Here is a 25,349-nt window from a genome sequence, read left to right as displayed (position 1 = left end):
GTGGTGGGAGGCGGATAGGCACAGTATCGGGGACAATGTCGGAGGGCCGAAGCAGACAGGAGGGGCTACCCGGTGAGGTTGTTTGCTGGCCAAACAATGTGAAGTGGAGGCAGCAAGATGGACCAAACCCGGATGACGGAGTCGAAGAAAAGAAAAGTACAGGGAGATTCGGTCCTGATCGCTGGGATTCTCTCGCTGTTCTGATTTTGGGGTATGATGGTGATTGACTAAGCAGCTTGTACACCTGCGGTACCTGGAAGATACGGGATATATGACATACAGCGATCAGCTACTATGGTTGTTACAGGGAAGTCACTGAAAACTGAGTTGCTTGGTCCAAGATTACCACGGGTATATATGCACATCTGGCGCTCGTAGACGTCGAAAATCCATAGAAAACATCAAACTCTCAATATATACGGCTTCATCACCTCGCCAGTGACATCGCGAGAAATGGGATGCATTAAGAATCCAAGGTCATGTACAGAAGGGGAAAAAAAAAAAACCAAAACACCCAACAGACGCCTGTCGCACGGTCGATTGACATAGAAGCGCACTTTCGAGATGATTCTCAAGGTAAGGAACAATGTCCGAGGGCTTCACACAACCGAATCCGCATGGCGCTCCCCATCCCACTTATTCCACAAGCTCAATATCTCCCCTTCAACTTGTCTAACCGCCGGCAGTTGGTCAGCTCCATGGCCCGGGCTTCCTTCATCTTCTCGACATCCGGGAAGAACCAGCCCTGTGCTTCCTGCATCTTTCGTTCCCGCGCCTGGACTTCATTCTCGCACTCATACCGCAGTGATGAAACATAATCCACCTCCACACGTTGATCGAGCTGGCGTAGTTTCCGGGCGCTGTAATCCTCCACGTCGACCGGGTTTACGTAGTAATTAATATTGAGCCTGGGAGTCGTGCGGTGCTGAGTGTGCGGCGGAGCAGGAGTATCAAAGCGATATGACGGCCCCGTGGGAGCCGACGGACCAGAGAAAAGAGACGAGAGAAGTGGGAGGACGAAGAGAAGAATAAGAGGCAATAGTTGTCGTAGGAAAGTCCAGCCATCCAGGGCAGGCTCCGGCTGGCCATCGGTGTTCGTACGGGGGCGTCGGCGTGGCATGGGCCCGCCGAATTGATGTACCCGGAACCCTGGGCCTCCTCCCATATTGAAGACAAATTGCGGACCGCCTGACAAAATTAGCAATGAACGAGACCCATGCCTCGATAAGGGTTGATCATACCAAATGGACTGCCCATCCCCCCAAAGCCACCATTGAAGAACCGGTTGAACAGCTCCTCCGGGGAGATCTCTTCATCAAACCCTGGACCAGCGGCCCCTGATCGCGGGAATCCTCCTCCACCAAAGCCACTGAATGGGGACGCGCCACTTGAGGCGCTTGCCCCGGGGTTGAATCGGCTGTCGGGGTCTCCGCCGAACTTGTCGTAACGAGACTTCTTATCGGAGTCGGAGAGGATCTGGAAAGCACGCGAGACCACTGCCAGTTGTCAGACCAAAAAGATGGGAAACAACCCCAGGGTCATCTCCAACTCACTCTTGAATGCCTCGTCCGCACCATCGTACCCGTTCTTGTCTGGATGTGTCAACAGACTTTGCTTCCGGTATGCCTTTTTAATCTCATTGTCCGTCGCAGTCTTTTCTACCGACAGAATCTCGTAGAATGCAGTCGCCGAGCATTTTCGGATCCGGATCACGGCGGCCTCTTGCTCTGGCGTATATTTGCGGTCCTGGTTGCCCTGGTTATGCTCACGCGATCGCGCGCCTCCGCCATTGGCATCGGATCCTGACGCCGTGGCTGACGGCATGGTGATAAAGTATCAAACGGTCTCGTAGACCGCGGGGAAGAGTGGTTCGAGGACAGAGAGGGAGGCGATAGCGTCTGGGTGGGAAGGTGGTGGAATCGCGAAGGGGGCACTCCGTCCCGCAAAAGATCGAGCAGACAGAACCAAGTCTGTCGCGATCAGGCAAACGTATCGAAACAAGCGAATGCCGGGCGGTGGATGAACGGGCGGTGACAGGCGTGGCTGACTCGAGGGGAGGAAGTGTTAACTGGGGGGAAAAGCATAGTCTTAGGTGTCTTTGCCAAGCGTTGGAACATCCGCGCGCCGTTCGGGATGCATACGCAACAACTCCCCCACGTCGCCTTGGGAATTGTCCCGCTTTGAAATCAATATTGAGAGGTAGGTTTTGAGACATTTATCTGTATGTAAATCTATTTTGCTAACATGACACCTCGCGAAGGAAACTCGGCCACTCTCGTACACCCTCACTATCTCGAGCGCGGACTATCACCCATCATGGCGAAGGACTCGACCGTTGAACAAACGAAGCAGACGCTGGTGCAGCGCTTCCGGGCCTGGGGAGGTATGCACTCAGAACTTTCCAAATTATTGCTGCCCATGTTAGCCCTCAATGAAATGAGACTAATTGCTCTCCGTACTAGAAAACTCCTTCCCACCGACTCTGCTCGCCTCGCTCATCACCGCGCAACACATGCGGCCCTTCCAATTCTTCCCAATGATGTTCCCGCCTGTTCTTCTCTTCACCAGTTACGCGAACCTACAAGGCTTCAAGACCGACAGTGCCGGCATCAGCGCGGCATGGTCCGGCTTGTATCTGCTTCTGGCCGGGCGGCGACGGCAACCGTTCATGAAGAAGCTGGGGGCCCGGGGGATTGTGCGCGGGGCGACAATGGGTCTCTGCTTGGTCAATATGATTGGGGGTGGGCTTGCATACACGTTAGGGAAGCGGGAGGAGGAAGACGATGAGTCTTGATGGCCATCGACTGAAAAATAAAACAGAAGGCAGGGCGACTCGTGCTGTGCCTTGGGGTGTACGATCTATGTCTTGGAAACTCGAATTCGTTACATGCTTGGAGCAGGGACTCGGCGTCGGTATAAATTCTTGATGGGTTCATGTATCATCAGAAAAGTTGAATGTGGTGTCTGTGCCCAGATACCAGATATCTGTAGAGCATCGACGTCCATTTACGTTGCTAGTGGCTCTCCATATACGAGACACCCTGTCCAAACCAGAGATGGCTCAGCGGTCCCTGGAATACGGTTGCTCTGAGCGCATAAAGTCCCGGACACGATCTGGGACCAGCCAGTCGAGGTCCTGGGACGTCGCCTGCACCGCCTCCCGTGCTTTGGTGGAGCTCACAGGCGGTTCCCCGGGTGTCTTGCCGGGGACGAGGTGGATGCGTTCAGCCCACTCCCGCCGACCACCCTCGTTCTCGCGGTCACCGCGCGCCAGAGCAGCCACAAACTCCTGCTGGTCTTCCGGGCTGCCCCACTCGTCATCCGGCCGCATTCTGACGCGCAGTCGATGTCGCGAGAAGAGCACATTGAGAGGCTGCAGATTATACTCGGGCGGGTAGTACTTGGGATTGAGAATGCGGATCAGGGTATCGTAGCCCGTTAGATGGACCTGCTCGAGTGGGGTGGGATAGGTCCCAGCTGCCTCGATCGCCGCAGCTTTGTCGACGAAATACGGCTTTTTCGTTACGCCTATGTCAATCGAGGGAAGATGTGTAGTGGGGTGTGCATGTCCCGATGATGTAGAGGTTGCTGTCGTGGCCAAGTGTGAGCGCAAATCGTGTGCGAACAGCTCCATCATGATGAGCCGATCCTCGAACGAGGCGGGCTTGGATGGCTTATCAGCATTCTGTGTAGCCAGAAGCAAAAGCAGGCGCGAGGTTGGCTGCAGCCGTTCCTGGAGAGCGGAGCTCGCAATGCGGAGATGAGCGAGAGTCGGCGGGTTAAAGGACGAGTCTAGGACATAGAGTGTCTCTGCAGGCGGGGAGGGATCGGTGGGGATGCTGGTGAGGACCTCGAATTCTTTTGTGGATGCAATAAACTGCTTCAGAAGCGAGGCATATTGGGCTCGAAGAGCGTGGAAGGACATGCTTGGCAAGTTGTCGCAATGACAGGAGGTGATAGCCCGAGCATCGCGATAAGAGAGTGGGGAGCCACCGCCCTCAAACTTTCCACGCTCCTTACCCATCACCAATTCTCAAGAATCAGGTAGACTCCGAGTTCAACCACAAGAACTACAGCTAGAAAATGTAAGTCGAAAAGGGAAATCAGTTGACCACCTACCTAGATAGGTAAACACCCTGACTCAACCCGGCTGTGTTTCAGGAAAAGCTTCTCCATATGGACCCTGTCGATGATAAAATCTGCCCCGGCTCTCACAGGATCTGGCTTGCAAGGCTTTGGGTGCAGCAATTGAGTCAGATTGAGGCACGAGTGTCATCTTCCAGGCTGGATATGCTCCTATGCAAACGGGCGCAGAATTCAGCTGCATTTTCAGTCATCTCCACGAACCCGGGACTGAGATCAAGTCGAGAGATGGAACTTCATCTACTTGATAAAATGCAGAGTCTCGGCCCTTGTGATGACTGAAGGAATCCAAAAAAATGCGACCACAATATATGAGCCGAGAACAAAGTGGGGAGCGGGACGTGGGTGGCGCAGAGGTGTTTTATGTGAAACGGTAGACTGCAACAACCGGCACCAGGAGGCATTTTGCCAGGAGATGAAACGGTGGTTGCACCAGAGGATCTGCCAAAAAGTCCCGGATGTGCGGCCGTGGCTGGAACAAGCAATGATCACCTTCTGATCGGCATGGATGAAGTATGGGTTGATGGATTCTGATCCCGGCTGTAGAGATTTTGGGAATTATCGTCTCCACTGCAGTCTGGACGGGCCAGAGGGTTTGGGGTTTGGAATCCAGTGTCGCACCACACGGGTAACGGTGTCGGATATTTTCGCTCTGTCCACAGGTATCTCCAGCAACTGTTTTGCTGACTCTGTGTTCTCCCCCAATGACCATGGAGGATGGAGATAATCGCCGAGGCTATGCACGCCACACAAAGGTGATGGGAGAGCCATCATGCTGTAGATGAAACAGCAGAAACAGCAGAAATGGCAATCTTAAGCAGAGTCGTGGGTGGAGAGAAGTGGATTGCTGCCAATAACGTGGTGCCTGAGACAGCGGGTCCTTCATCTACTCAGGCACCGGATATCCACTCGGTCTTGCAGAGTCTGAGCTTCCAATAGATGAATCATTTAGTGAATTAATTAAATAATAATGTAATTAAATAACGAAGTAATTCAATAATTCAATAATTCAATAATTAGATTAATTCGATCAACAAGTGCCTGGTCAGGTACCCGAGGGCAACTGAATCGACTATTTGTCTGCCTCTCTTCTCTCACTCTTTTCCTTTCTTTCTTTTCTTCTTCTCTTCAGGCTTGTAGCTCACCTTCACTTCGTCCTCGCTGTGCCAGAGACTTTCTTTCTTTCAGTCATTCTTTTCCTGCGAATCGACTTCGCACCCTTCACTCACTTTCAAGCATCTTGCTATTTCTCTTCATCGTTCCATCTCCATTCTCTTCCTGACATTGACTGTCATTGAAAAGCAAGCCCAATCCTCACCCCACAATGCATGTCAACAAGATCTCTGTTGCTCTGGTGGCCTCGATGGCTGCGATGGCTGAGGCCAACCACCAGGGTCTCCATGCTCGTCGCGTCAATCTCGCTCGTGGACACCCGGAGCCCGAGGCTGCCACTACTGGGTTGACCTGGTCGGCTACTCAGTCCCCCGCAGACCAGACCTCTGATGCTGCTCCCACCAATGTGGCTTTCAGTGTTGTTCCCACTGGTGCTGTTTCGACTGGTGTGCACAGTGTTGTACCCTCGGGTGCCTCGCCCTCTGTTGCCACTCCCTCGGGTGCCTCGTCTTCTGTTGCCCTCTCTGGTACTGCCAAGCCCTCTGGTGTGAAGCCTTCTGGAACTGGTCCTGCTGGAACCAAGCCCTCTGTCTTCAAGCCATCGGGATTCAAGCCCTCTGGATTCAAGCCCTCTGGATTCAAGCCCTCTGGATTCAAGCCCTCTGGATTCAAGCCCTCTGGATTCAAGCCCTCGGGTATCAGCGCCTCTGGCATCAAGCCTTCTGGCATCCACTCCTCGGTTGTCTCGCCCTCGGCTGGAAGCACCAACACTGGTGATGTGGTTGTCACCTACACTTTGGGCTCTGGCACCTCGGCCAGTGTTGTCACCACCACCATCCACAAGACCACCACTGACCACCACACTGTCTACCAGGTACGTATCGACTTGGGCATCTTCAAACACACAATCTAACTGAACTCTAGACTGAGAGTACCAACCCTGGTAAAATCCCTGGTGGCGAGGAATCTGAGCAGACCACCACTATCCACTCCACTTCGACTGCCACTCAGACTGTCACCGTGGTTGAGACTCCCACTGTGTCTGCCTCTCAACCTGCGGGCAACGGAAATGGCGAGGGTGCTTGCAACCAAGCTACTGTGACTGTGACCGCCACCCAGACCGTGACTGTCGTATGTTCTCCTCATCGTCAATCTATGCTGCACAGAACTAACCCTATCTAGAACGCCGGCGCCACCTCTGCTCCGGGTGGTGACCACCACCAGGGACACCCCAGCAATGGCCAGGGTGAGCACAACGGCCAGGGTAACGGTGATGGCGAGCAGAACACTACCTCCACCGAGACGTCCTCGACCACTGGCGCCACCATCCCCACCATCCCCACTGGCCGTCCTCCTTACGGCACGGGCAACAAGCCTTTTGGCACCGGTGCAGCCCGCCCCACGAGCTTTGCAACCAGCAAACTGCACCACCCGACCTCCATTGGCTTCAAGCCCACTGGCGGCAAGCCCGTTCCCACTGGCGCTCCCAGCAGTCAAGTTTCCTACCTCAACCACTGGCGCCGCCGCTTCATCTAAAGACGAGGCAACTCTTAGAACGAGGAAGGCCCCAGTTGCCATCTGAAGCTCGTGATGCGACCGTGTCGTTGACCTGAGAGAAACATTCCGACTTTCTTCTTTCCGTGCACTTTGTGCGCTGGTGCTGTGCCGATTTGCCAAGTCTTGGTACAAACGGACCTTCTTTTTTCTAACTTCATTTCTGATTAACCCCCTTTTTTCCTGCCATTTTTCACTTCTTTTTTCTTCTTGCAATGGTTTTTCTCGCGCGATTTGCTTCCGGCTTGCCCTGTGCTACGCTGCTGCAAGCTGGACCTGGCCAAATTTATCTAGCCTCTCGGCGAGATACTCCATTTGCCTTTTTTTTTAATTTCATTCTCCAATGAGATATTGATCCAATCCTTTCGTCAATCTCTATTGGACTCGGAGTTCTCTATCGTATCTTCTGACGGGTTTTGACGCGGTGTCTTCTACGGGGAATGGGGGCCTTTTCCTTCGTCCTTTTTTTTCTTTCTCTTTCTTTCTCTATTCTTAAGTGCGTGGGAGGACGCACACGATATGTACAAAATTCGGATCTTCACGTCGATTTGTTTTCAATTGCCCAGGGATCGGTTTTTTCCTGGATGGGCCGGCGATGACTCGGGTGTTCATGTCACGAAATCAAATGAATTCGTTTGACTTGCAGTTTTTCAGTAAATATACACTACGTAGATTGGCTCGTTTGCGAGGCGGGAGTATAGGTGAGAATGTTGATCCGAAGCTGTCAGGTTAGAGTGGACCTGTCAACGGGTGGATCATGTGGAACCATGGTTCAGTTGACAGAACCAAGGATATAAAAACCTCTGCCTCATTAGAACAAAATCTGTAAATATGCTCCTTGTAGGGCTCCAATAGTAAAAATCTTGAACTTTCTTCCACCCGCCACTTGAGCTACATAATCGAGCAAGTGCAAGCTAGCATCTATAATGGCTTTTTTTTACAGGGAGCCACACCACAGACCCAACACCAATACAATTATCCGGTCAGATAAAGACACCACTACATAGCACAATAGTTGTATCACCATATCCAACCCTCTCGCCAAAAGTATACCCCGTCCTCGAAAGACGGGCAAGTCATGTGACTAGGTAAAGCTTAGTGAAATTTGGCAGCCAAAAAAAAAGTTGAAAAAAAAAATACTTGAAATTGTGTAATTGAGATGCCATTGGAAGTCCTGCCCCCCGGGATTCTTTGCATGATCCTTCGGTTTGTGGGCAGTAAACAACTCCGAAAACAAGAGGCCTGCTGGTTACATGTCTGCAAGTGGTGGTACAAGCTTGCCGAGCCCATTTTGCTGGCAGACCTTGTGTTCAGCGCCAATCAGCTGGCACAACTCCTTAGACCCCTCTCTGACTTTCTCTTTCTTGCTTTGCTTTGCATATGTGAGCGACTATGTCTTTTTATATTGTGTCTATACTATTGCAAATAAGCATACCCTGCATTGATATCCTCGAAGCAACATTGGTCTATTTACTCCCATATTCTGTGACAGCTTAATTTATTATTTCGCAGTCCAGAGCTAAGAAGTATTTTGGACGGTTTATTGGAAATCACATACTTCATACCACCAGTATATGGTCTATTAGCTATTTTCAGTGATGTGTTGATGTGATCAGCTTAACTCGGGTGATTGAGAGCTGTAAGATGAACCCCGCACTATACACTCTCCCTTTTCACTCGAAATGACCACGATGCTCGATAGATTCTTTGATTGTGAATTCGCAGACTGCATACTCCCAAGTGTGCGGGGGTTCGGACCCTGTGAGAAATGCAACCGCCACCTCTGCGCAACCCACCGTCGCCTACCATTTCATACATGCGATGACACGGTACAGTCCATGAACCTGCTGTCTATCTACTCAACTCCACTCAACTCAGACCTAACAACGAAAAAGCCCCTCCCAGAAGAGCAATTCGAAGTCAATATCCACGCGGAAGTAAAAGATCTGCGTTCCAAAATCAACGAAAAGGCATTGTGCGAGCGTGCCTCAGAATTAAACGGCGGCCACAAATGCACGATCGAGCACCCGCCCGCATGGGGGCGTGGATGCCTCATGGGCTGCGCCAACTATCATGCTGGGGTTCGTTTTATGGACGATGCCTCCACCGTCTGGCTGATCCGAGTACCACGACTGAATGGAAGTATCCCGCAACCACTCATCGACTACCTCATTCGCAGCGAATACGCCACCCTCAAATTCCTCGAGACGACTAAGGTGCCCGCGCCTCGAGTCTTTGACTATGGCATTGCTAGCGACAAGAGCAACAAGGTTGGTGTGAGCTATCTGCTCATCGAGCAAATGCCCGGTCAACCCTGGAACATGCAAGGACCACACGGGAAGCGCTTTGCAGACGAGAAAGACAAGGAGAGGGTGTGGAAGGACCTGGCAGATATTATGATTGAGCTGCAGCACCATCCTTTTCCCAAGGCTGGATCTCTTCTTCCTGGTCCTACGCCTTCAGAGCCCGTCGTCTCTGCTGTCGCCAGTGAACGATTCCTCGTCCAGAGTCCAGTCGGGCCTTTTGATACAGCTGTTGACTATTATACTTCATTTGTGGAGCGGAATATGGCTCTCATTGCTGATGGACAGCTTTTTACTTCGTTTCCTGTGAATGCGTACTTGGTGTTTGCGTTCCTGAAATCCCAGGTCCAGGCTCTTGCAACGACATCACCAAAGCCTCATTCCGTGGATACTACAGAGCAGTTCTATCTCAAGCATGTGGATGATAAGGGTGATCACCTCATGGTCGACGACGAGCTGAATATCATCGGGATTATCGATTGGCAAATGGCTCGAGTAGTCCCCGCAAGTGAAGCATTCGGGCCGTCTTTGGTGACGGCCGAAATGGGTGATATTTATGATGGCATGTCATCCTTGACTGCTCATGACCAAGCACTGGCTTGCTTCTTGAGAGCGAAAGGGGCGGAGGACTTGGCTGATATCATGGGCAAGGATGAGAGACTTCGGAGATTCTTCTTTGGGCTTGATGTTGATTTCCCTTGGGAGGAGACATTGCCTTTGATTCGTGGCATTTGGACTGCGTTTGGGATTGAGAAGAATACGTACTGGGAAGTGTGGAAGAGGGATATGCTGGAAAAACATGCCCATGATGGACGGTTGAAGCACATTCAAGATAGGTTTGGACCAGGGCCATGATCAACTTTTATTGGATATATGTGTTTTTACGTTTTTCTTTTTTTCCCTTTTCTTTTAGAATTCCTTAGGAAAAGCTTCGAGTTTGGCGCTCATGAAATGTAGACGATATATACAAAACCACTCCCACAGACGTCATGCCACGCTTGAGTCCAGCGCCTCAACGCCCTCCCGGGCAATGCGCTCCCGCATGACCTGCCATTCAAACCAAGTTACTCCCTGCAACAGACAATCCGCAAGATCATCCAGCTTGCCCGGATCAACCAACAGAGCATCCCCAGCAGACGCCGTCTTCAAAGAACGGGAACCCTTCCGCTTCTGCGACTGTCCCTGCCATTTCCGAAGATACGCGCGGGCAAGATCATGCAAGACAGGCTTGTCTTCAGCCAGCGAGATTTTCAAGGGCTCAGCCACAAAGGCCGATCCAGCGCTTTTCTCATCTGTTTCTGTGGTCTCTTCACCCCCTGGTACCGGCAAAGACGCCGCCAACCAGCGTCCCACCAGATCAATCTTGGCCTTTTTGACTTCTCTCGCTGTCAGATTCTTCTTCTTCTTCTTGCTCTCCGTCGTATTAGCATCAGCCGGGGCCTCACTCTCGGTCCAGTACCGTACTACCCGCCGCGGCTCGATCCCGTGGACCTGAACAGACGCCAGCTCGCCGCCGCGCTCCTGGCGCAGTGTGTGCAGGACGGCGTACAGCATGCCTTCTAAGACCCCGACTCGCAGCGTCCACTCCAGCACGGTACTGGCCCCTCCTGAGCGGAAGCGCTGGCGCTCGATCAGGATGTGGGTGGGGCGGTAGGCAGAGAGGAGGGTTGTGAGGAGGGTGTATGCATTGGCCGCATACAGCTTTGGAGAGAAAGAGTCTTTTGTAGACGAGGAGTCCTTTTCCTTATTCGAGGATGTAGTAGTGCTTGGCGAATTGGGGTGGATGTCTATTGTCGGAGTGATTGGTGTCGATTGTGGGAGAGTAGATCCAGCACCGGGAACAGCATCATCATCAATACCCGTAGACCCTGAATCTGTGTTTAGATTGAGACTCGCAATCTCCGAGACAGCGAGTCGGTGCCACGCCGTTAATTCCGGGGTTGGGGGAGGGCCACTACCACTACCACCATTCCACCTAGAGGAAGGGGGATGAACTCGCAGATGAGCGAATGCGAGGTTCTGAATCCCCATGTCAATGCTGAGGATACTCCATGGCTCGGATGGCCTTGCGTGTCCTGTCTTGAGTAGGCCGTATCCCCGTTCTGATGGCGGCTGTTGGCGCTGCTCCCGACTCCCCGGCTGCAAGAGCAACTCATTTTCGATACGATCGACAAGGATCTTCTTCGTGCCAGACGACTGGACCCCCGTTGCACGCGCGAGGCGCTGCAACTGTGCCGATTTCAACAACGGGAGCCAGGGGGCGCGCGGCCCATAGAGAGCCGCCGAGAGACGCATTGGGACGCGTCCCAAGCATATAGATCTTTTGCTGTTTTGGGGGTGGGGGGGGGGTTCTTCCCCGAATCCTTACAAGGCTCACGGGAATGCGATACCCCAGGTGCTGATCATGCTGGATGCATTGAGGGACGAAATTAATGGAAGTGCTGGGTTTGGAGATTTGCATGGAGAGGTGTTGATGTCGATCGCGCTGATCGATGCACGGACCCGTGTCCGCTCGCGTCGAGGGTTTTCTACGCTTCACTCTTACTCTCCGCGCTTCACTCAGTCTTAAGCAAAATAATGGATTATGCTATACGGTCTACTATCAAAGAGTGAAACCGACAAGAACGCCTTCTATTTTTCTGACCAAATACCCCCATTCCCACAACTCACAACGCCGGGGTTCTCACAGTAAACGCCGAGTCTGGTCAAAACAAAGACACAATGCAGGGCGCTGAAGAGCAATTCGATATGAAGAGAAAAATTGAGAAACACAGACAAAAATAATCAAATCTAGATTATACTAACGCCGGCTGATCGAGCTCCGCGATCTCGTCGCGGAGATACAGCAGAGGTGCCCACACGCGCCAATGCAGGATTCCCATGTGGGCAAGACGCATGCTGATGCGCTCGATATCGTATTGTTGAGGGTAGGGAGTCTGAGATTGAGACTGAGACGGGGATGGATTTGCCGAGGAAGACTGGCTCGTCGTGGACGGAGCTGTGCGCTGCGACTCACAAATGGCCAGAGGTGAGAGCGGCAGGTATTTGTGAGCATAACCAATAGTGGCGGTGAGGATTCTGTCGCGCATGCTGTTCTGAAAGTAGCGGAAGAGGTCTGAGTCATGGGACAGGTGCCATTCGAGGGCGGCCTCAATGGGAACCATGACCTCGTCGGCGACGACGACATCCAAACAGCAGGCGGCACACGCAAACCGAGCAACCTCCAGAGCGATGCAGCGCACATTTCGCAACCAGCGCGAGCCATTCCGGAGACCGGCATCGTCGTCGCCTGCAACTCGGCTGTCAGGATCCATGCCGTCCTCCATGAGCGACCAGATCCGCGCCCGGAAAGTGGAGCTGGTCTCGTCACGAGCCGACAAATACCGTTTCTGGGTGTGCACATACGACTCGAAGATATACCAGGCGATCTCGAGGTTTATCAAGTTCTGCACGGTTGCCCGCAACTGCCACAGCCGGTCGGAGTCGAACAGGAAAGTCTCGGGGAAGTCGTCAGGCGGATGAAATTGAAGCAGCTGCTCGGATATCCCACGGAACAGTGCTTCCAAAGGCTTGAACGTGTCTTCGGTGTCTGTCGTTGTCGGGTTCTTCTCTGCATCTTCCTCTCGCGCCTGGTCTCGTGCTGCCAGGTACCAGAGCCGTGCAGGCTCGACCTGGAAAGAGCCGCGGCTAGTTTTGCCCTGGAAATATTCCTGCAGGAAAGGCACAGTGTCTTCGATGAGAAGTACCCGAAATGCGCGAATCTGGTGATTGGCGACATCCTAGAGAAAAAGAATGAGTTTCGGACCATAACAGTCAAGGAATGGAGTTGCTACTTACCAGCTTCATAGCCTCCAGGATGGCAAATAATGTCTGTAAACCATTGACAATCTCCTGCGGCTCTTGTGACTGCGATCCTTCGGTGATTTGCTCGACCATCCGATCCACCCACTCATCGCGCATCGGGGCACAATGTGTTTTGAGAAGTGCGGCCAACCACGTCGCTAGCGCTAGCATGTCCAAAACGCCTTTCCGGATCTGCTGCATGAGCAGGGGCACTTCCAGGTTATGCATGACACTCGGGTGATCGCGCTCTGGAACAAGGGTCTTGATAACATCCTGGAGGGTCTCGAACATGGCGGGCAAACGGGGCTCAAATGTGCGTCGAGCGCTTTCATTCGAGGCATCTTCTCCAGTGTCGTCATTCGAGTGAGCAGCGCGGAACGAGTAAACGGCAATCTCCGCCGCCATTGCATCCCAGTAGTCGGCGGCTTCTTTCCGTTTGCGTTTGCCCTTTTCGCCGTCCAGATCTGGCTTGAAGTGTAGGTCACGGTCAAAGTTGGCATCCATGCGGAGGTTGATGTTGTTCATGATACACGGGAGATCGAGCTCACTAAGCGTCTTCTTCGTCACTGGGGGATGTCGTTTGGCTTTTTGCAGCAGCCGCTGGTTGCGGGAGCTCAGACCTAAGACCTGCGGAATGCGGATAGCCTCGGGCGACGGCGATGGCTGTCGGGGGTGCGATGCTGCAGTTGTCGCCGACGATGCCGGTTGTTGAGTCCCATGGGGATATGCGAATGGCGGCTGTCGGTGACGAAGAGGGCGCACGTTGTTGGGGTCGCCATGGTTGTGGGAATCTTGCCCCTCCTTCTTGGGATACTCTTTGGACCGGCTGCCCCCAGCTCCGTAGGCCTCAAGCGGACCTTCGGCGCCCTCGTCTTGGGCCCGGGGTTCCTTAGTGCCCTGGAGATCCATCACCAGCTGAATGCGATCTGACCGTCTTCCTTCTACTCACACTGTTAGATAAGGAAACCTCAGGGATGGTTAGGCGATGGCGAGGGTTCTACGCCATAGCCTTCACCGGGGAAAGAATCGCAAATGCCCTCCAATTCCCCCGTTGCAACTCACCAAATGGATCTCCCCCTGGTTCGCCTGGGGAAGGCGGCCAATCCGCAACCACAAGTGATGCAAGTGAGCTGTCAATTGCGGTGGAGCCGCCCCGGATGATTGGATCTGCACCTGATTGCCTCGTGGTTTGGTCAGGGAGGCCCGGAGATCAGAAAAAGGAGCTGAAACAGAAAAAGAATAGTAAATCCGAATTAAATAATAATAATAATAATGAAAATTGTGTCAGACACTCTCAGCCACTGAAATCACAAAGAACAAAGTCCACATGGGGGACTCAGGAGAGAGAGCCGTATAGAGAAGAGAGAAAGAAAAAACACGGGCAAACAACACAAAACCGCCCAGGTCGATGGTGCAGGGGAACAAATCAAGAGAGGGAAAAAAAGGAAGGAAATCAAAAAGGAGAAGAAGATTGGGAAAGCGACCGGGTTGCGCTGATATAGCTCAGGTTGAGTCTCCAGATCGTTTTCGAGATACACCGGATCCGGGTGGACGCAACCAGGTCTTCAGTCGGGCTCACATTCCAATGCTGGTACCCGGATGAACACAGACCTCGATGGTACAAACACCGCGATCGATTCCCGTCTCCAAACTCCAGATGGCACACGATCTGTTTCGAGAGTGGTTGGAGGTATCCGATCCCCGGCACAGGGGGCGTTTCTCTCAACTGGCATGCCCCCAGCGGCGCCTCACTTTGAAAAAAGAAGGGCCAAAAAAAGGCAGGATCAACGCACTGGCCACCCACGTGAGGGACTTGCTCCCCCGAATTGATCGGGGAACCACTGACCCAGCGATGATGCAGTCTGGTTGGCGATTGAAGATGTTCGCCCTGGTCGACGCGGTCGGGTTGTCGGGTGGTGGCCTTGGCGCCTGATATATCAGGTGCCAATCAGGCATCAATTCACTCTATTTCCAATGCTGCCAAACCCTGAAAAGACCACCAGGCCAGCATCCCCAAGGTTTAATTACAATTAAACAGAGACTCAGCTGCTTATAGCTGCGTCTCATGGCCGGGATTGTCTATAAGCCGGTGTCTTGCTCTCAATAATCTCAATCACGGGAGTGGGCCTATTGACACCAGAATCGGGAAACTTCAATAAGATCATCAGCCAACGACGGCGAACAGTCAAAAAGGGCCGTCGCCATGTGGGAATAACTTCCAAAGCATCCTGCTACTTTTCTCGAATCTTTCTATTTGGTATTTCGTGAGATTGCGACTTGATCGTGGTTGAATTCGAAAGTCGTGCTGGTTCTGCTTTGTCGACTATGGATATCGCCGCAATTTTATACTTCTTTCATGTGGTCTGGGCAATACCACGATACTTCTTTTTGCCAGTAACACAATCCTCAAATATCTCCCAATTCAAAGTCCACGGCCTGCCGGACAGTCCTACTCTGCCGCCCAGCTGGGCTGGGCGACTGCCAGTGCCCGAAACACAAGACGGGAATGAGATCTTTTTCTGGCTTTTCGAAGCAGAAGATGCAAAGTACAACGACAATCTTATAAGTCAGTATAGAGTCTAAAATTGGCTTGGGTAATACTAACTAAATCTGTGGATAGTCTGGTTCAATGGCGGTCCTGGCTGCTCCTCGCTCATAGGGCTGATAACCGGCAACGGGCCCATCTCCTTTGCCGGAAATTCTACTCGGCTCGAGCGCAATCCGTATTCATGGACACGGCTTGGGAATGTGCTGTATGTGGATCAGCCCGTGGGTACCGGCTTTTCGACTGCCAGCAACCCTTACCCGGTGAAAGACAACGAGCGAGTGACAGCCGACTTAGTCCGGTGGCTGCATTCCTTCTTGGTCTATTTCCCACACCTCCAGTCCAAACAGATCCATCTCATGGGCGAGTCGTATGCAGGAATATACGTACCTTACTTTGCAGAGGCTCTGATGGAGGGCAAATATTCGCTTCCGTTGGATATACGCTCGATGTCACTCGGTGATGGTTCCTGGGGCAATGCGGCGGCCATGTCTTCCGTCGCAATGGGCGCCTACATCCACTCACAGTTGAAGCTCCTCAAAGTCCCCCAGGATATCCAGTCCACATTTAGCGAGGCAGACCGCACCTGTGGCTTCGACAACGTCCTGGACCAAGCCGCCATCTATCCTCCTCGGGGCCGAATCCAGATCCCCGGGAATCCAGAGAACATCAACTACCGCCGAAAACAACACCGGGATCTGACAAGTGCTCTCAACGACGACTGCAATATTGCGCCATCAACGCCGGCCACGGTCCACTCATCTATCTTCAATTCCACCTGCTACGGCCCCTGCGCCACCTTCTCCACCGCATCAGACTACATGTATACGGTATCTGCGGCAGGGTCAGGACCTGAGTGCTTTGATATCTACGATATTCACAATGACTGCAGCACCGTCAGCCCGCTCCCGCTCCTAGGAACGTATTTCAGTCGCGCTGACGTCCGGGCCGCTCTGCACGTCCGCGACAGCGACGCCTACAGCGCCTGCAATGCAACCATCCTCGCTACCCTTGTGGCAGCACCACCGCCAGTCCCACCAGAGTACTCGATCCTTCCGAAGCTGGTTACCACGCACAATATTTCGCTGCACATCTACAACGGCGAGTGGGATATGCTGATCAACCACATCGGCACGGAACTTTCTATCCAGAACATGACCTGGGGTGGCGCGCAGGGGTTCTCAGAGAAGCCTCACCAGCTGTTTTATGCCGACAATGCCGCTCCAGCATCGACGAAGAGTTCTTCCAAGCACACAGCCGCTACTACGCTCACAGCTGCCACGGCCACGGACACCGCTGCGGGCACCTGGGCTGCAGAGCGAGGAGTCTCATATCACCATTTCTGGGAGGCCGGTCACAGCGTGTTCGTCAATAAGCCGCGTGAGGTCTTTGCCTTCGTGCGGGATGTGGTGGTTGCACCGAAGAAGGACTGAAATTGGGCGATTTGATGATGGAGTGACTGGCTGGTGTTTGGTGTAGATCAGTAGCTGGGTGTTACTCACTGGACTAATACCTTTGCATTTGAATTCTCATTTTCTTGTTTCGCAGTCTGATTTCCCTCTGAAAGCATGACTTTTTAGTTAGAATCATATTTACAAAAAGTGGACAAAATGCTTCGGCTCTCTTTGTGTGGATTTATAGCTTTCTCGGTCATATATCACTGTTGTTGGGATCTGGTATATACGGACTCGAAAACAAAACAAGAAACTACCACGGCCATGAGCCAGAGCCATCAGTGCGCAAAAACTGGCCCGCTTCGGCATCTCTTCTCCCCTGCACGATATCCACAAGCCCTTTCGCCGAGTCGATCGGATCCCCAGCCGCGCCCTGCGCAGTAATCGCCTCCTCAGAGTCCCCCCGAATCTTCGACCGCACCAAACCAGGACAGAACGCAAAGACACGCACGTTCTGCGCACTGAGTCGTTTATGGAACTGGATCGTCGCCATATTCAACGCAGCCTTGGTCATGCGGTACTCATACCAAGCAGTGGCATACCATGTATCATTCGGGTCAGACGCCAACCCAACAGAGCCCAAGGCGCTGGAGACCTGCACGAGGTAGGGCCGGGCCGACTGCAACAGAAGCGGAATAAAAGCCTCTGACACGAGCAACGCGCCGAAGACATTCGCGTCGAACATCTCGCGCAGCTGGGCGCGGCCGCTGCTCTGCAGGGCTAGCGTGCCGGCATTGCTGATGAAGGCGTCGACTCGTCCGAATTGCTGGCGCACGGTCTCTACGGCGGCGGCGATGGAGGAGTCGTCGGTTACGTCGAGCTGGAGCACTGATAGTGTGCCTTGGATTTTGTCGCTGCTGTTTTGGATCTCGGTTAGGGCTTGCTGGCCCTTGGAGACATCGCGGCAGGCCATAATAACATGGTGCTTGGGCTGAGAGGCTAGCAGTTGGGTGGTGGCGTAGCCGATGCCAGAGTTGGCTCCTATGTTTGTTTTTTTATAGATTAGTTTTTGTGCATGTAGCACACATCCCGACATATAAATCTTGGATGGTTCAGGTTTGTTAGGGCTTGGTCTTACCGGTGATGAGGACGATTGTCGAGTCAGACATCTTGCACGCACGAGGAACACAGAGTATCTGTAGCAGAATAGCTGAATATTGGGAGACTATTAAGGACGAATTGGTAGTGGGGGTCGATAATCAAGGGCCTAGTTGTCTGACTCGTAATCTTCAATTTCGACGTGCTTCAACACAACAGAAGAGATTTCCTAGCAAGTGTCACCAGGAGGAATCCCATTGAAGTATTCTCAGTGAACCAAAACATTGCGCCATTAAATAGTTCTGCAATCTCCGCCATCACATATGATGTGTCACAACTAAAAGAGTGACATCCTCTGCCCCGCTCACTAGGGCCCGTTGCCAGTCACTCGGATGTGCCTGGTAGCCCTAGTAATAAACGGTCTCCACTGCCGGTTATATGATCCGCAATGACACGTAGGATTTGAAATCACTCAAGGTCCCGTGCTATTTTATCGTTTGATTATTGGACTGACGGGGCCCAAATATCTGGGTCCGGCACTTATGAATGGTATTACTGAATCATGTGGGCTTCGGTAGATACACGGAGAGGGAAAAGGGCTTGTCAGGTTTGTGGTTTAGCTTATCTACCCGAAGGATCTGATAGAATGATGGACTCAGGGGTCAGGGGTTAGAGAGTCCCACTTTCTAAATGCCGTCAGAAAATAATGTCCACAACTTCTTGTTTTATATTAGTTCAGTTCGAAGAATTGAAAATTGCCCTCCAACAGCCAAGCACCCATCTACCTCAAGTGGATTGTAGATAATCAACCTCTAGACGACAGAAGATCAAAGCGTTGCGAATAGCGGTGTCACTTCTGTACAATAAGCCAAGACAGGAATGGTGATAAATAAGACAAGTATCCACATGCCTATTAGTTATCTTCGCATTACAAGGCATGTTACTCGTAGACCAAAACCAGGCTCTGGTTAACTGTCTTTAGGCTTGAACCGCCAAGGTAGGGTTTGACCCCCACAGATAACTTGTCGACAAACCCAATTACTGACGGATACAAAGCAACAAAAAAAAAGCAAAATATATTAGAGAAGAAAAGGTAGATATCAATATTATATATATCCAGCCACAAAGAAAGGCAAGGCGCGGGTACGGCGGCATCCCTGATGACCCATGCACATCACCTGCCATCCTCCGATAGTTTTCATCGGCAACTCCTATTCATATAGAAAACAAATACCCCCCGCTCCCAAAAAAAAAAAAAAAAAAAAAAAAAAAAAGAGGGGGACAGGAAGGGTTCGGACGATGTCGACAAGAATCTTGCATCAATTAGAGTAGGAAAAAGACCAGAATTTGAAAATAGTTTCTGGATTCAGAGATTGGGTTTTCTTCATCGCCCTTTTTCCCATGCTGTATTTTCCTTGCTGGAGCAACAATTAATCTTTTTTTTTTAAAAAAAAAAAAAAGAGAGAGAGAGAGAAATTGCTTACTGTTCTACTCCTGTGTTTAGGCATTTAAAATTGTCGCTTTCCACGGAAGGATCTAGTAATTCCTCATGGTACTCAATTTGATTTCTAATGTTTATATATCTCTCTTGATGGCAGCTAGAAGTATTTATATACTTGCCAGAATAATAACCACCCCAATTACATTCGCAATAATTAATAGAATATTGAATATTGAAATCCTTGCTATCCCAACCGGCTGGATCTGTAGTTGCGATAACTCCATAGAGTGGCACGGCCATACAATCATCCATACTCATAACTTATCATTGACACAGATAGAGTAATCAAGACTACAAATTATGCTCATACGATGTCACTATTGTCCATGACAGAAGAAAATAGGATCAGGGTGAGCCAGGATGAGTCATGATGCATCAAGATGGATGTCTACAGGTATATCCAGGTGGGGTGGGTTGATTGCCAGATGGAGTCAAATGTGGAGAGGAGAGCAAGAGTAATATAGGATTTTGATCTAAGATTCCCCTCGCTGGTATTCCATGGACGAGATATTTACTTACAACAGCACTATAGACGGAAAGACTATCGGGCCAAGGCTATCGTCAAGAGAAAGTAGCTTTTTTAAAAAACATTTGAAAAAACAAATTGGCAAGCAGGGTTAGCCACGCTGTATCTATTGTGTCATATTCTGAGTTTCTTCCAAAGGAGAACAAGATTTCTCGCTAATTCAAAACAAGTGCCCAGACCAGAAAATTCAGTGACCAGATAGACCCGCAATAAACAACAAAGAACAAAGACATCTATCTACACATAGATCCGGGCCGTGGGTGTGCGTGACATGGTTCGTTTCCATCATAACGAGAACGACACGGAGCAGAAAGGAGACGCTGAAACAGTCATGATACATGGAGGAATTGAGGATCAGAACCTCACAGAGAATACCGGCTCTTCCCTCGCTTACCGACGAGAGTAGATTGGTGCCTGGCTCCCCATCGATAGCAGGGAATCGGCGCGCTGGAAAACGTCGCCTTCAAAAAACTTGTCGCTGTACGCGCTCGCTGGCGTGGTGGGCACGGTGGCCTGCGCAGCAGGGCCGAGCGCCGCGCTCAACGGGGTGGAAGGAACAGTGATGGATTGGGGAGACATGCCCATGGTGAGTGAGAATCCGTTTGGAGGAGAGGCGAGGGCGGACGTCGAGGCCGATGTTTGGTGCTGCGAGTGCGGAGTTTGCAACGGAGGCCCATACAGATTTCCGGGTGCATGCGTCGCGGCCATATCTGCGAGATAGGACCAGGGGGAGGCCTCGATCAGACGGCCTGCCTCGCGGCTGGCTTTCTGAACGGGGCGCAGGATGATGATGATATCCCCCGGAAGAAGCTGCATACTTCGCACTTCGCGCATGTCGGTCACCAAATCCACGAATGATTGCATGAATGTCTTGCAAAGTAGCCAGAATTCGCGCTGGTTCCGCAGCCCGCCACCCGGCTCTTTGACTTTCATCGTGGAAAGGCGCACCCCCAGCGCCTCGGATACTTCCAAGCAGAAACGACAGCGCCGAATGAGATTGCTCCAGAGCATCTGAACTCCCTCAGACTCCCGCGACTGCTCTGCCACCTCGAAACAGCGAGCAAATTGTCGGCGCGCCAATGGCAGCGCCTGCAGTGCTGCGGTATAAGCGGAGGTGAGTTGATAGAAAATCTTTTCAAAGATGCGCTCCTCTTCAATTTCATCCAACCCGGTCAACGGGTTGATACGAGGAGCACCTGAGGAAGTAATGGGAGGAAACGTCTCCCCGGAGCGAGGTGTGGTCATCGATGATGGCACTGAGGTGTTGATCAGATTGGACCGACTGCTCGATCGACTTCGCGAGTAGTTGAAGGACGGTGTTGTAAAGCCAGGCGAGGTGGTAGGAGTCTGGTTGGCTGCTGTCAATGGCAAAGGCCCACCCATGGGGAACTGAGGATGCCGAATTGTAGTATCACTTCGCAGGCGTCGAGTTGGCGGTGTCCGGTCCCTTGTGGGGGTGACCATGGAAAGTTGGGGTCGTTCCGGAGCCGAAGGAGCCTTGTTGGCTTCTGGCAGAGACGGCTTGGCAGCGGAAAGCCGCTTGTGTGCCGGTCGAAGAGGAATGTTAAGACCGGCACAGGCATTCCGCAACTCCACCAGACTGCCGTACATCATCAACATGAGCGATCGTACATAGCGGGAATCACCATTGGAGACAATCTTGGCAGCACCGTTGCGTAGTTGTGTACCCACGTGGGTATAAGCTATGATGCATGTTTCGCATTCGCGCTTGACCGTCTCAGTGACCGCCCGTATCGAATCTGGATCATCAGACAAAGAGGTTTCCGCATGCTCCAGTGCTTCATTAAGCCGATCCACGTGTGTGGAAGCATTGTAGAAGACGAGCTCAAGGCTGTGTCGTCGGGTATCGTCACGCTTGATGACATTTATCAGTGTGGAAATGTGGGAGTGGATCTGGAAAAGCGCGAAGAGAATCCCTTTGGCACTCTCAATAATCGGTTCATCTGATCCTCGTTCACCCTTGTGTTCGGGAAGACTCGACATCCGATTAACCCAGCCATCTCGCAATCGCCGACGTTCCCTCGGGCTGCTCGGACTCGAAGAACTACTACCGCTAGTAGGGTTTACCCCAGACGGCCGAGCTCGAAGAACAGACCCATGACTCAAACCTCGCAAATGACTGTTTCGATATGGGCGGGTCTCATCCAGCGTGCCTAGATCTGTATTCTTTCGAGTGATAACCCCCATGCGCTTGCTGCGGGCAGCAAAAGACGCCTGGATAATGCCTTCGCTGTTACTTCGGTTGCGTTCATTGACCGTGTGAGGAGTCACACTGGACCATTGAGAACTGCCCATGTGGTAATTGCCACTCTGATGCCCGGATGTCATGCGATAGTGTGACTTTACTGGAACCGGCGGTGGCCGGGATATCGACGGATTTCTAGAAGAAGCCGCCGAGCTGTCGCCAGTGCTGGGGATAACGGGAAACCGACTGCTAAGCTTGCGTTTGGTAGGTGCGGGTCGGGGAATCTCAACAGGACTCTCGCTGTAGTTGGGCTGAGAATTAGCTTATTCCTATAGCACTGATATGTGGAGTGTGATCAACATAATTAACATACCTTGCATCATTACTTTCTGGCTCCGGGGTTGTGGCGGCTTGCCGGGTTTTCAGAAATCTCTTTAGTTCCGCAGTAACCTCGACTTCCTTCTCATTGTCCGTCATGGTAGATGGTGTCATTTCGGACTCCGAGGACTCCAAAACGCGGCGCAGTGGATACCGCAATGGATTGCCAGCGATCTTGAGAATTTGAAGCTTATTCATATCAGAGAGACCGAGAGGGAGGTCATCGAGGCGATTTTGCATCACAGAGAGCACTCGCAGCGATTTCAATTTGCTGATTTCTTCGGGCAAAGCGCTGATTTTGTTCCGGCTTAGATCGAGGATCTCCAGCAACGGTAACTTATAGACCTAGGGGAGAGTCAGCACCAGCTAAAGGCAGGGAGCGATATCTCTACATACTCCCTTAGGAAATTCACGGAAGTTGTTTGCTCGGATGTTGAGATATCGAAGGTGGGAGCATTCGGCAAAGCGATAGGGGATATGAACAAGATGGTTGTTTGACAGAGATAGCCTTCGAGAAAGGTTAATCGAGTCCCAAAAGAAAGCATACAGATCTCCCAATTTGAGCCTCGGGAGGCTACTACATACCGTTCCACTTCATCCTTGATGATGTCTACCACTGGCTCCGGAATTCGCCCAATGTGAGAATGGCCCAGATCAATCGTGAGCTTCGGCTTGACCACATCGGTGACGGCCTCGCTTCCAGCCAAAGAGCGTTTGGTGTCTTGAATCCCGCTGTCCACTGCATTCCGCGCGAGCTCAATCGTTTCCTCGGGGAGAGCATCTTCGGACCGACCGCCGGTCTGCTGTTGCCACTCGGAGCGTCCTCCATAGCTGTGTTCGGCCTCGACCCATCGTCCTCCGGGTGAGAAAAGCCATCGTTATGCGAAAGTGGAGGTGGTACAAGTGAATCGGACGGGCCTTTTTCCGCATCGTCTTCGTCCGCCTCGCCACGGTAAGGGCGGGGCCCGCGTATTGTGTCTTCAGGACGGCTCATTGTGGAAATCATAATCGATACACATCAGGCATTGGCAATTGGCGCACCGGAATGTCGGTTCCCGCGAATTGCAGATGCGCCCCCAAGATTCCCCAATGCTTTAACCACTACCAGCTCAAAATGGGGCGCGAACCGGGGCAACACATCCTTGGGCACGTCGCAATCGCGAGGGGAGTTGGGTTATTTCGATTTAAAATCCGACGCAAGCGGGCGTGCAGAGACGGGTCAGACAGCGAGGTCGAAGAGAAGGGATCGAATTCGTGGGACTAATCGAGCACCCTGGATTTGTCTCACTCGGAACAATCAAGTGGCACCGGAGGGAAATTCGGTGCAACGCAGCTCTCACGACCGGAGATGGCGAATCGGCCACTCGAAGAATGTGGTTATCGAAGGGAAATCGAGTCCGATAAAGCGTTGATCGAGGGATGTTGGAGGGAATTGCATCAGGAATGGAGAGGACCGTTAGCCCGCCTGACAACGTGATTGGGCGACACGCCAAGACGATTACTGCGTCAGCAACGATTTGGCGATCTGCCGGGGATTGTCCATTCTATGAATATATGAATATTGCCTTGTAGATATATCTATTTGAATAGATATTTACAGATAGTAACAAATTTACAAATCTATTCACATGCATTGCTCGAGGAATTCCGACAGCATTCGCATCTACGTTCAATATGGATATCAGTCATGTAACATAGAGTTCGGGGAATACAGCTGGATGATTCAAATACTATACATGGACCCTGCTCTTAGGCCACTCAAAAACCAAATATTCCAAGCCAAGTCCTTCTACTGGCCGGCCTCCGGGGGTTCGCTCTCTGTCTCCGCGGCGTCGCCTTCTTCTGGCTGCACAAGTTCTGGGGCTCCAACGAAGGCTGCTGTCCGCTGGTCAAGAAGCTGAGCTTCTTTCCGAGCCCAATCCTTCCATTGCTCGAAATTCTTGTTCTCCAGCTCCATTCCAATGTCCAAGTACGACGGGCCGAAGTTCGCACCAGTCGCTTCGGCCTCTTCTGCGGCAACTCGGCGTTCAATGTCTTCCTGCAACCGAAGTCGATAGAATTCTCGGCGAGCAATGTCGTATGCATTGCTCTTGGTCATATTCTTGACGTTGTTTAAAAGCCAGAGTTGTCGTTGTACGACACTAAGGGAGTAGAAGGTGGGATGTTAGATCCGAGAACAACAAAATCATCGAGGAGAACCAGGGAGTTGGGTATAATAGAAGGCAGAGGAAACGTACCTTTCACCATCCAATCGCTTTCCAGGCTGCTGAAGACGACGCCAGTCGTAATTTTCAAAGTCCTTGCCCATGCTCTCAACGAGAACACGAGGCCGGGCAAGTTCCCATGGGTGGTCGCGAAAGAATTCCTTTCGTAGTTGATCTTCCTCGTATTTGATCTCGACGGGCTGGAACAGGCGGCTAGGCTTCTTGGGCTTCCGGGGCTTCTCTTCGACCTCGAAGACGACTTGCGACTTGTTCTCAATTGTCTTCACTCGTTGCCGAACGAGCTGGTGCTGAGGAGGACGATTACGAACGAGAACTTCGGCCGGAGGAAGGTCGCGCAGTGCAGCGACCCAATTTGGTAGTACACCGGTCTTTCCAGTGGCCTTTTGGTTGATCGCGGCCTGTCGCACCCGTAGGGCTGTGAGGTTGATTTTGGTCATAGTGGAGGAGACAATGTCTATAGACAGAAAAGCCAGACCCGAGCCAGATCCGACACCTCGAAACCAGCCGTCGCGTGTCGCGG

The 25,349-nt window shown here is 51.9% G+C and overlaps 11 protein-coding genes across 11 annotated transcripts; 4 read left to right on the top strand and 7 right to left on the bottom strand.

The window, feature by feature from the left end:
• Positions 1–649: 649 nt before the first annotated feature.
• NUU61_002806 (J domain-containing protein) lies at positions 650–1,824 on the bottom strand (the record flags this gene model as incomplete). The annotated part of the gene is made up of 3 exons (XM_056653388.1): positions 650–1,188; positions 1,242–1,496; positions 1,554–1,824. The coding sequence occupies 3 exons, from the start codon at positions 1,822–1,824 to the stop codon at positions 650–652; spliced, it is 1,065 nt and encodes a 354-aa protein (XP_056514455.1).
• A 492-nt stretch (positions 1,825–2,316) lies between these two features.
• On the top strand, positions 2,317–2,794 carry NUU61_002805 (uncharacterized protein; the record flags this gene model as incomplete). The annotated part of the gene is made up of 2 exons (XM_056653387.1): positions 2,317–2,383; positions 2,463–2,794. The coding sequence occupies 2 exons, from the start codon at positions 2,317–2,319 to the stop codon at positions 2,792–2,794; spliced, it is 399 nt and encodes a 132-aa protein (XP_056514454.1).
• Positions 2,795–3,061: 267 nt separating this feature from the next.
• On the bottom strand, positions 3,062–3,925 carry NUU61_002804 (nicotinate-nicotinamide nucleotide adenylyltransferase; the record flags this gene model as incomplete). The annotated part of the gene is made up of 1 exon (XM_056653386.1): positions 3,062–3,925. One exon carries the CDS (start codon positions 3,923–3,925, stop codon positions 3,062–3,064), a length of 864 nt encoding a protein of 287 aa, XP_056514453.1.
• Positions 3,926–5,467: 1,542 nt separating this feature from the next.
• On the top strand, positions 5,468–6,792 carry NUU61_002803 (uncharacterized protein; the record flags this gene model as incomplete). The annotated part of the gene is made up of 3 exons (XM_056653385.1): positions 5,468–6,130; positions 6,181–6,387; positions 6,439–6,792. 3 exons carry the CDS (start codon positions 5,468–5,470, stop codon positions 6,790–6,792), a joined length of 1,224 nt encoding a protein of 407 aa, XP_056514452.1.
• Positions 6,793–8,501: 1,709 nt separating this feature from the next.
• On the top strand, positions 8,502–9,968 carry NUU61_002802 (uncharacterized protein; the record flags this gene model as incomplete). The annotated part of the gene is made up of 1 exon (XM_056653384.1): positions 8,502–9,968. The coding sequence occupies one exon, from the start codon at positions 8,502–8,504 to the stop codon at positions 9,966–9,968; it is 1,467 nt and encodes a 488-aa protein (XP_056514451.1).
• A 132-nt stretch (positions 9,969–10,100) lies between these two features.
• Positions 10,101–11,408, bottom strand: NUU61_002801 (uncharacterized protein; the record flags this gene model as incomplete). Its single annotated transcript, XM_056653383.1, has 1 exon — positions 10,101–11,408. One exon carries the CDS (start codon positions 11,406–11,408, stop codon positions 10,101–10,103), a length of 1,308 nt encoding a protein of 435 aa, XP_056514450.1.
• A 500-nt stretch (positions 11,409–11,908) lies between these two features.
• Positions 11,909–13,865, bottom strand: NUU61_002800 (TCP11 family protein; the record flags this gene model as incomplete). Its single annotated transcript, XM_056653382.1, has 2 exons — positions 11,909–12,892; positions 12,951–13,865. 2 exons carry the CDS (start codon positions 13,863–13,865, stop codon positions 11,909–11,911), a joined length of 1,899 nt encoding a protein of 632 aa, XP_056514449.1.
• Positions 13,866–15,281: 1,416 nt separating this feature from the next.
• cp9 (putative serine carboxypeptidase) lies at positions 15,282–16,934 on the top strand (the record flags this gene model as incomplete). Its single annotated transcript, XM_056653381.1, has 2 exons — positions 15,282–15,522; positions 15,577–16,934. 2 exons carry the CDS (start codon positions 15,282–15,284, stop codon positions 16,932–16,934), a joined length of 1,599 nt encoding a protein of 532 aa, XP_056514448.1.
• Positions 16,935–17,208: 274 nt separating this feature from the next.
• NUU61_002798 (uncharacterized protein) lies at positions 17,209–18,064 on the bottom strand (the record flags this gene model as incomplete). The annotated part of the gene is made up of 2 exons (XM_056653380.1): positions 17,209–17,936; positions 18,034–18,064. The coding sequence occupies 2 exons, from the start codon at positions 18,062–18,064 to the stop codon at positions 17,209–17,211; spliced, it is 759 nt and encodes a 252-aa protein (XP_056514447.1).
• Positions 18,065–20,410: 2,346 nt separating this feature from the next.
• NUU61_002797 (uncharacterized protein) lies at positions 20,411–23,598 on the bottom strand (the record flags this gene model as incomplete). The annotated part of the gene is made up of 5 exons (XM_056653379.1): positions 20,411–22,526; positions 22,600–22,949; positions 23,001–23,112; positions 23,190–23,343; positions 23,394–23,598. The coding sequence occupies 5 exons, from the start codon at positions 23,596–23,598 to the stop codon at positions 20,411–20,413; spliced, it is 2,937 nt and encodes a 978-aa protein (XP_056514446.1).
• Positions 23,599–24,393: 795 nt separating this feature from the next.
• On the bottom strand, positions 24,394–25,266 carry rsm25 (mitochondrial 37S ribosomal protein mS23; the record flags this gene model as incomplete). The annotated part of the gene is made up of 2 exons (XM_056653378.1): positions 24,394–24,745; positions 24,842–25,266. The coding sequence occupies 2 exons, from the start codon at positions 25,264–25,266 to the stop codon at positions 24,394–24,396; spliced, it is 777 nt and encodes a 258-aa protein (XP_056514445.1).
• Positions 25,267–25,349: the final 83 nt, after the last annotated feature.

This window comes from Penicillium alfredii (genome assembly GCF_028826965.1).
Source record: "Penicillium alfredii strain IBT 34128 chromosome Unknown utg000004l_segment0_segment0, whole genome shotgun sequence".
Lineage (NCBI taxonomy): Eukaryota > Fungi > Ascomycota > Eurotiomycetes > Eurotiales > Aspergillaceae > Penicillium > Penicillium alfredii.
The sequence above is the reverse complement of the archived record's forward strand: the minus strand, read 5'-3'. Positions and strand labels throughout refer to the sequence as shown.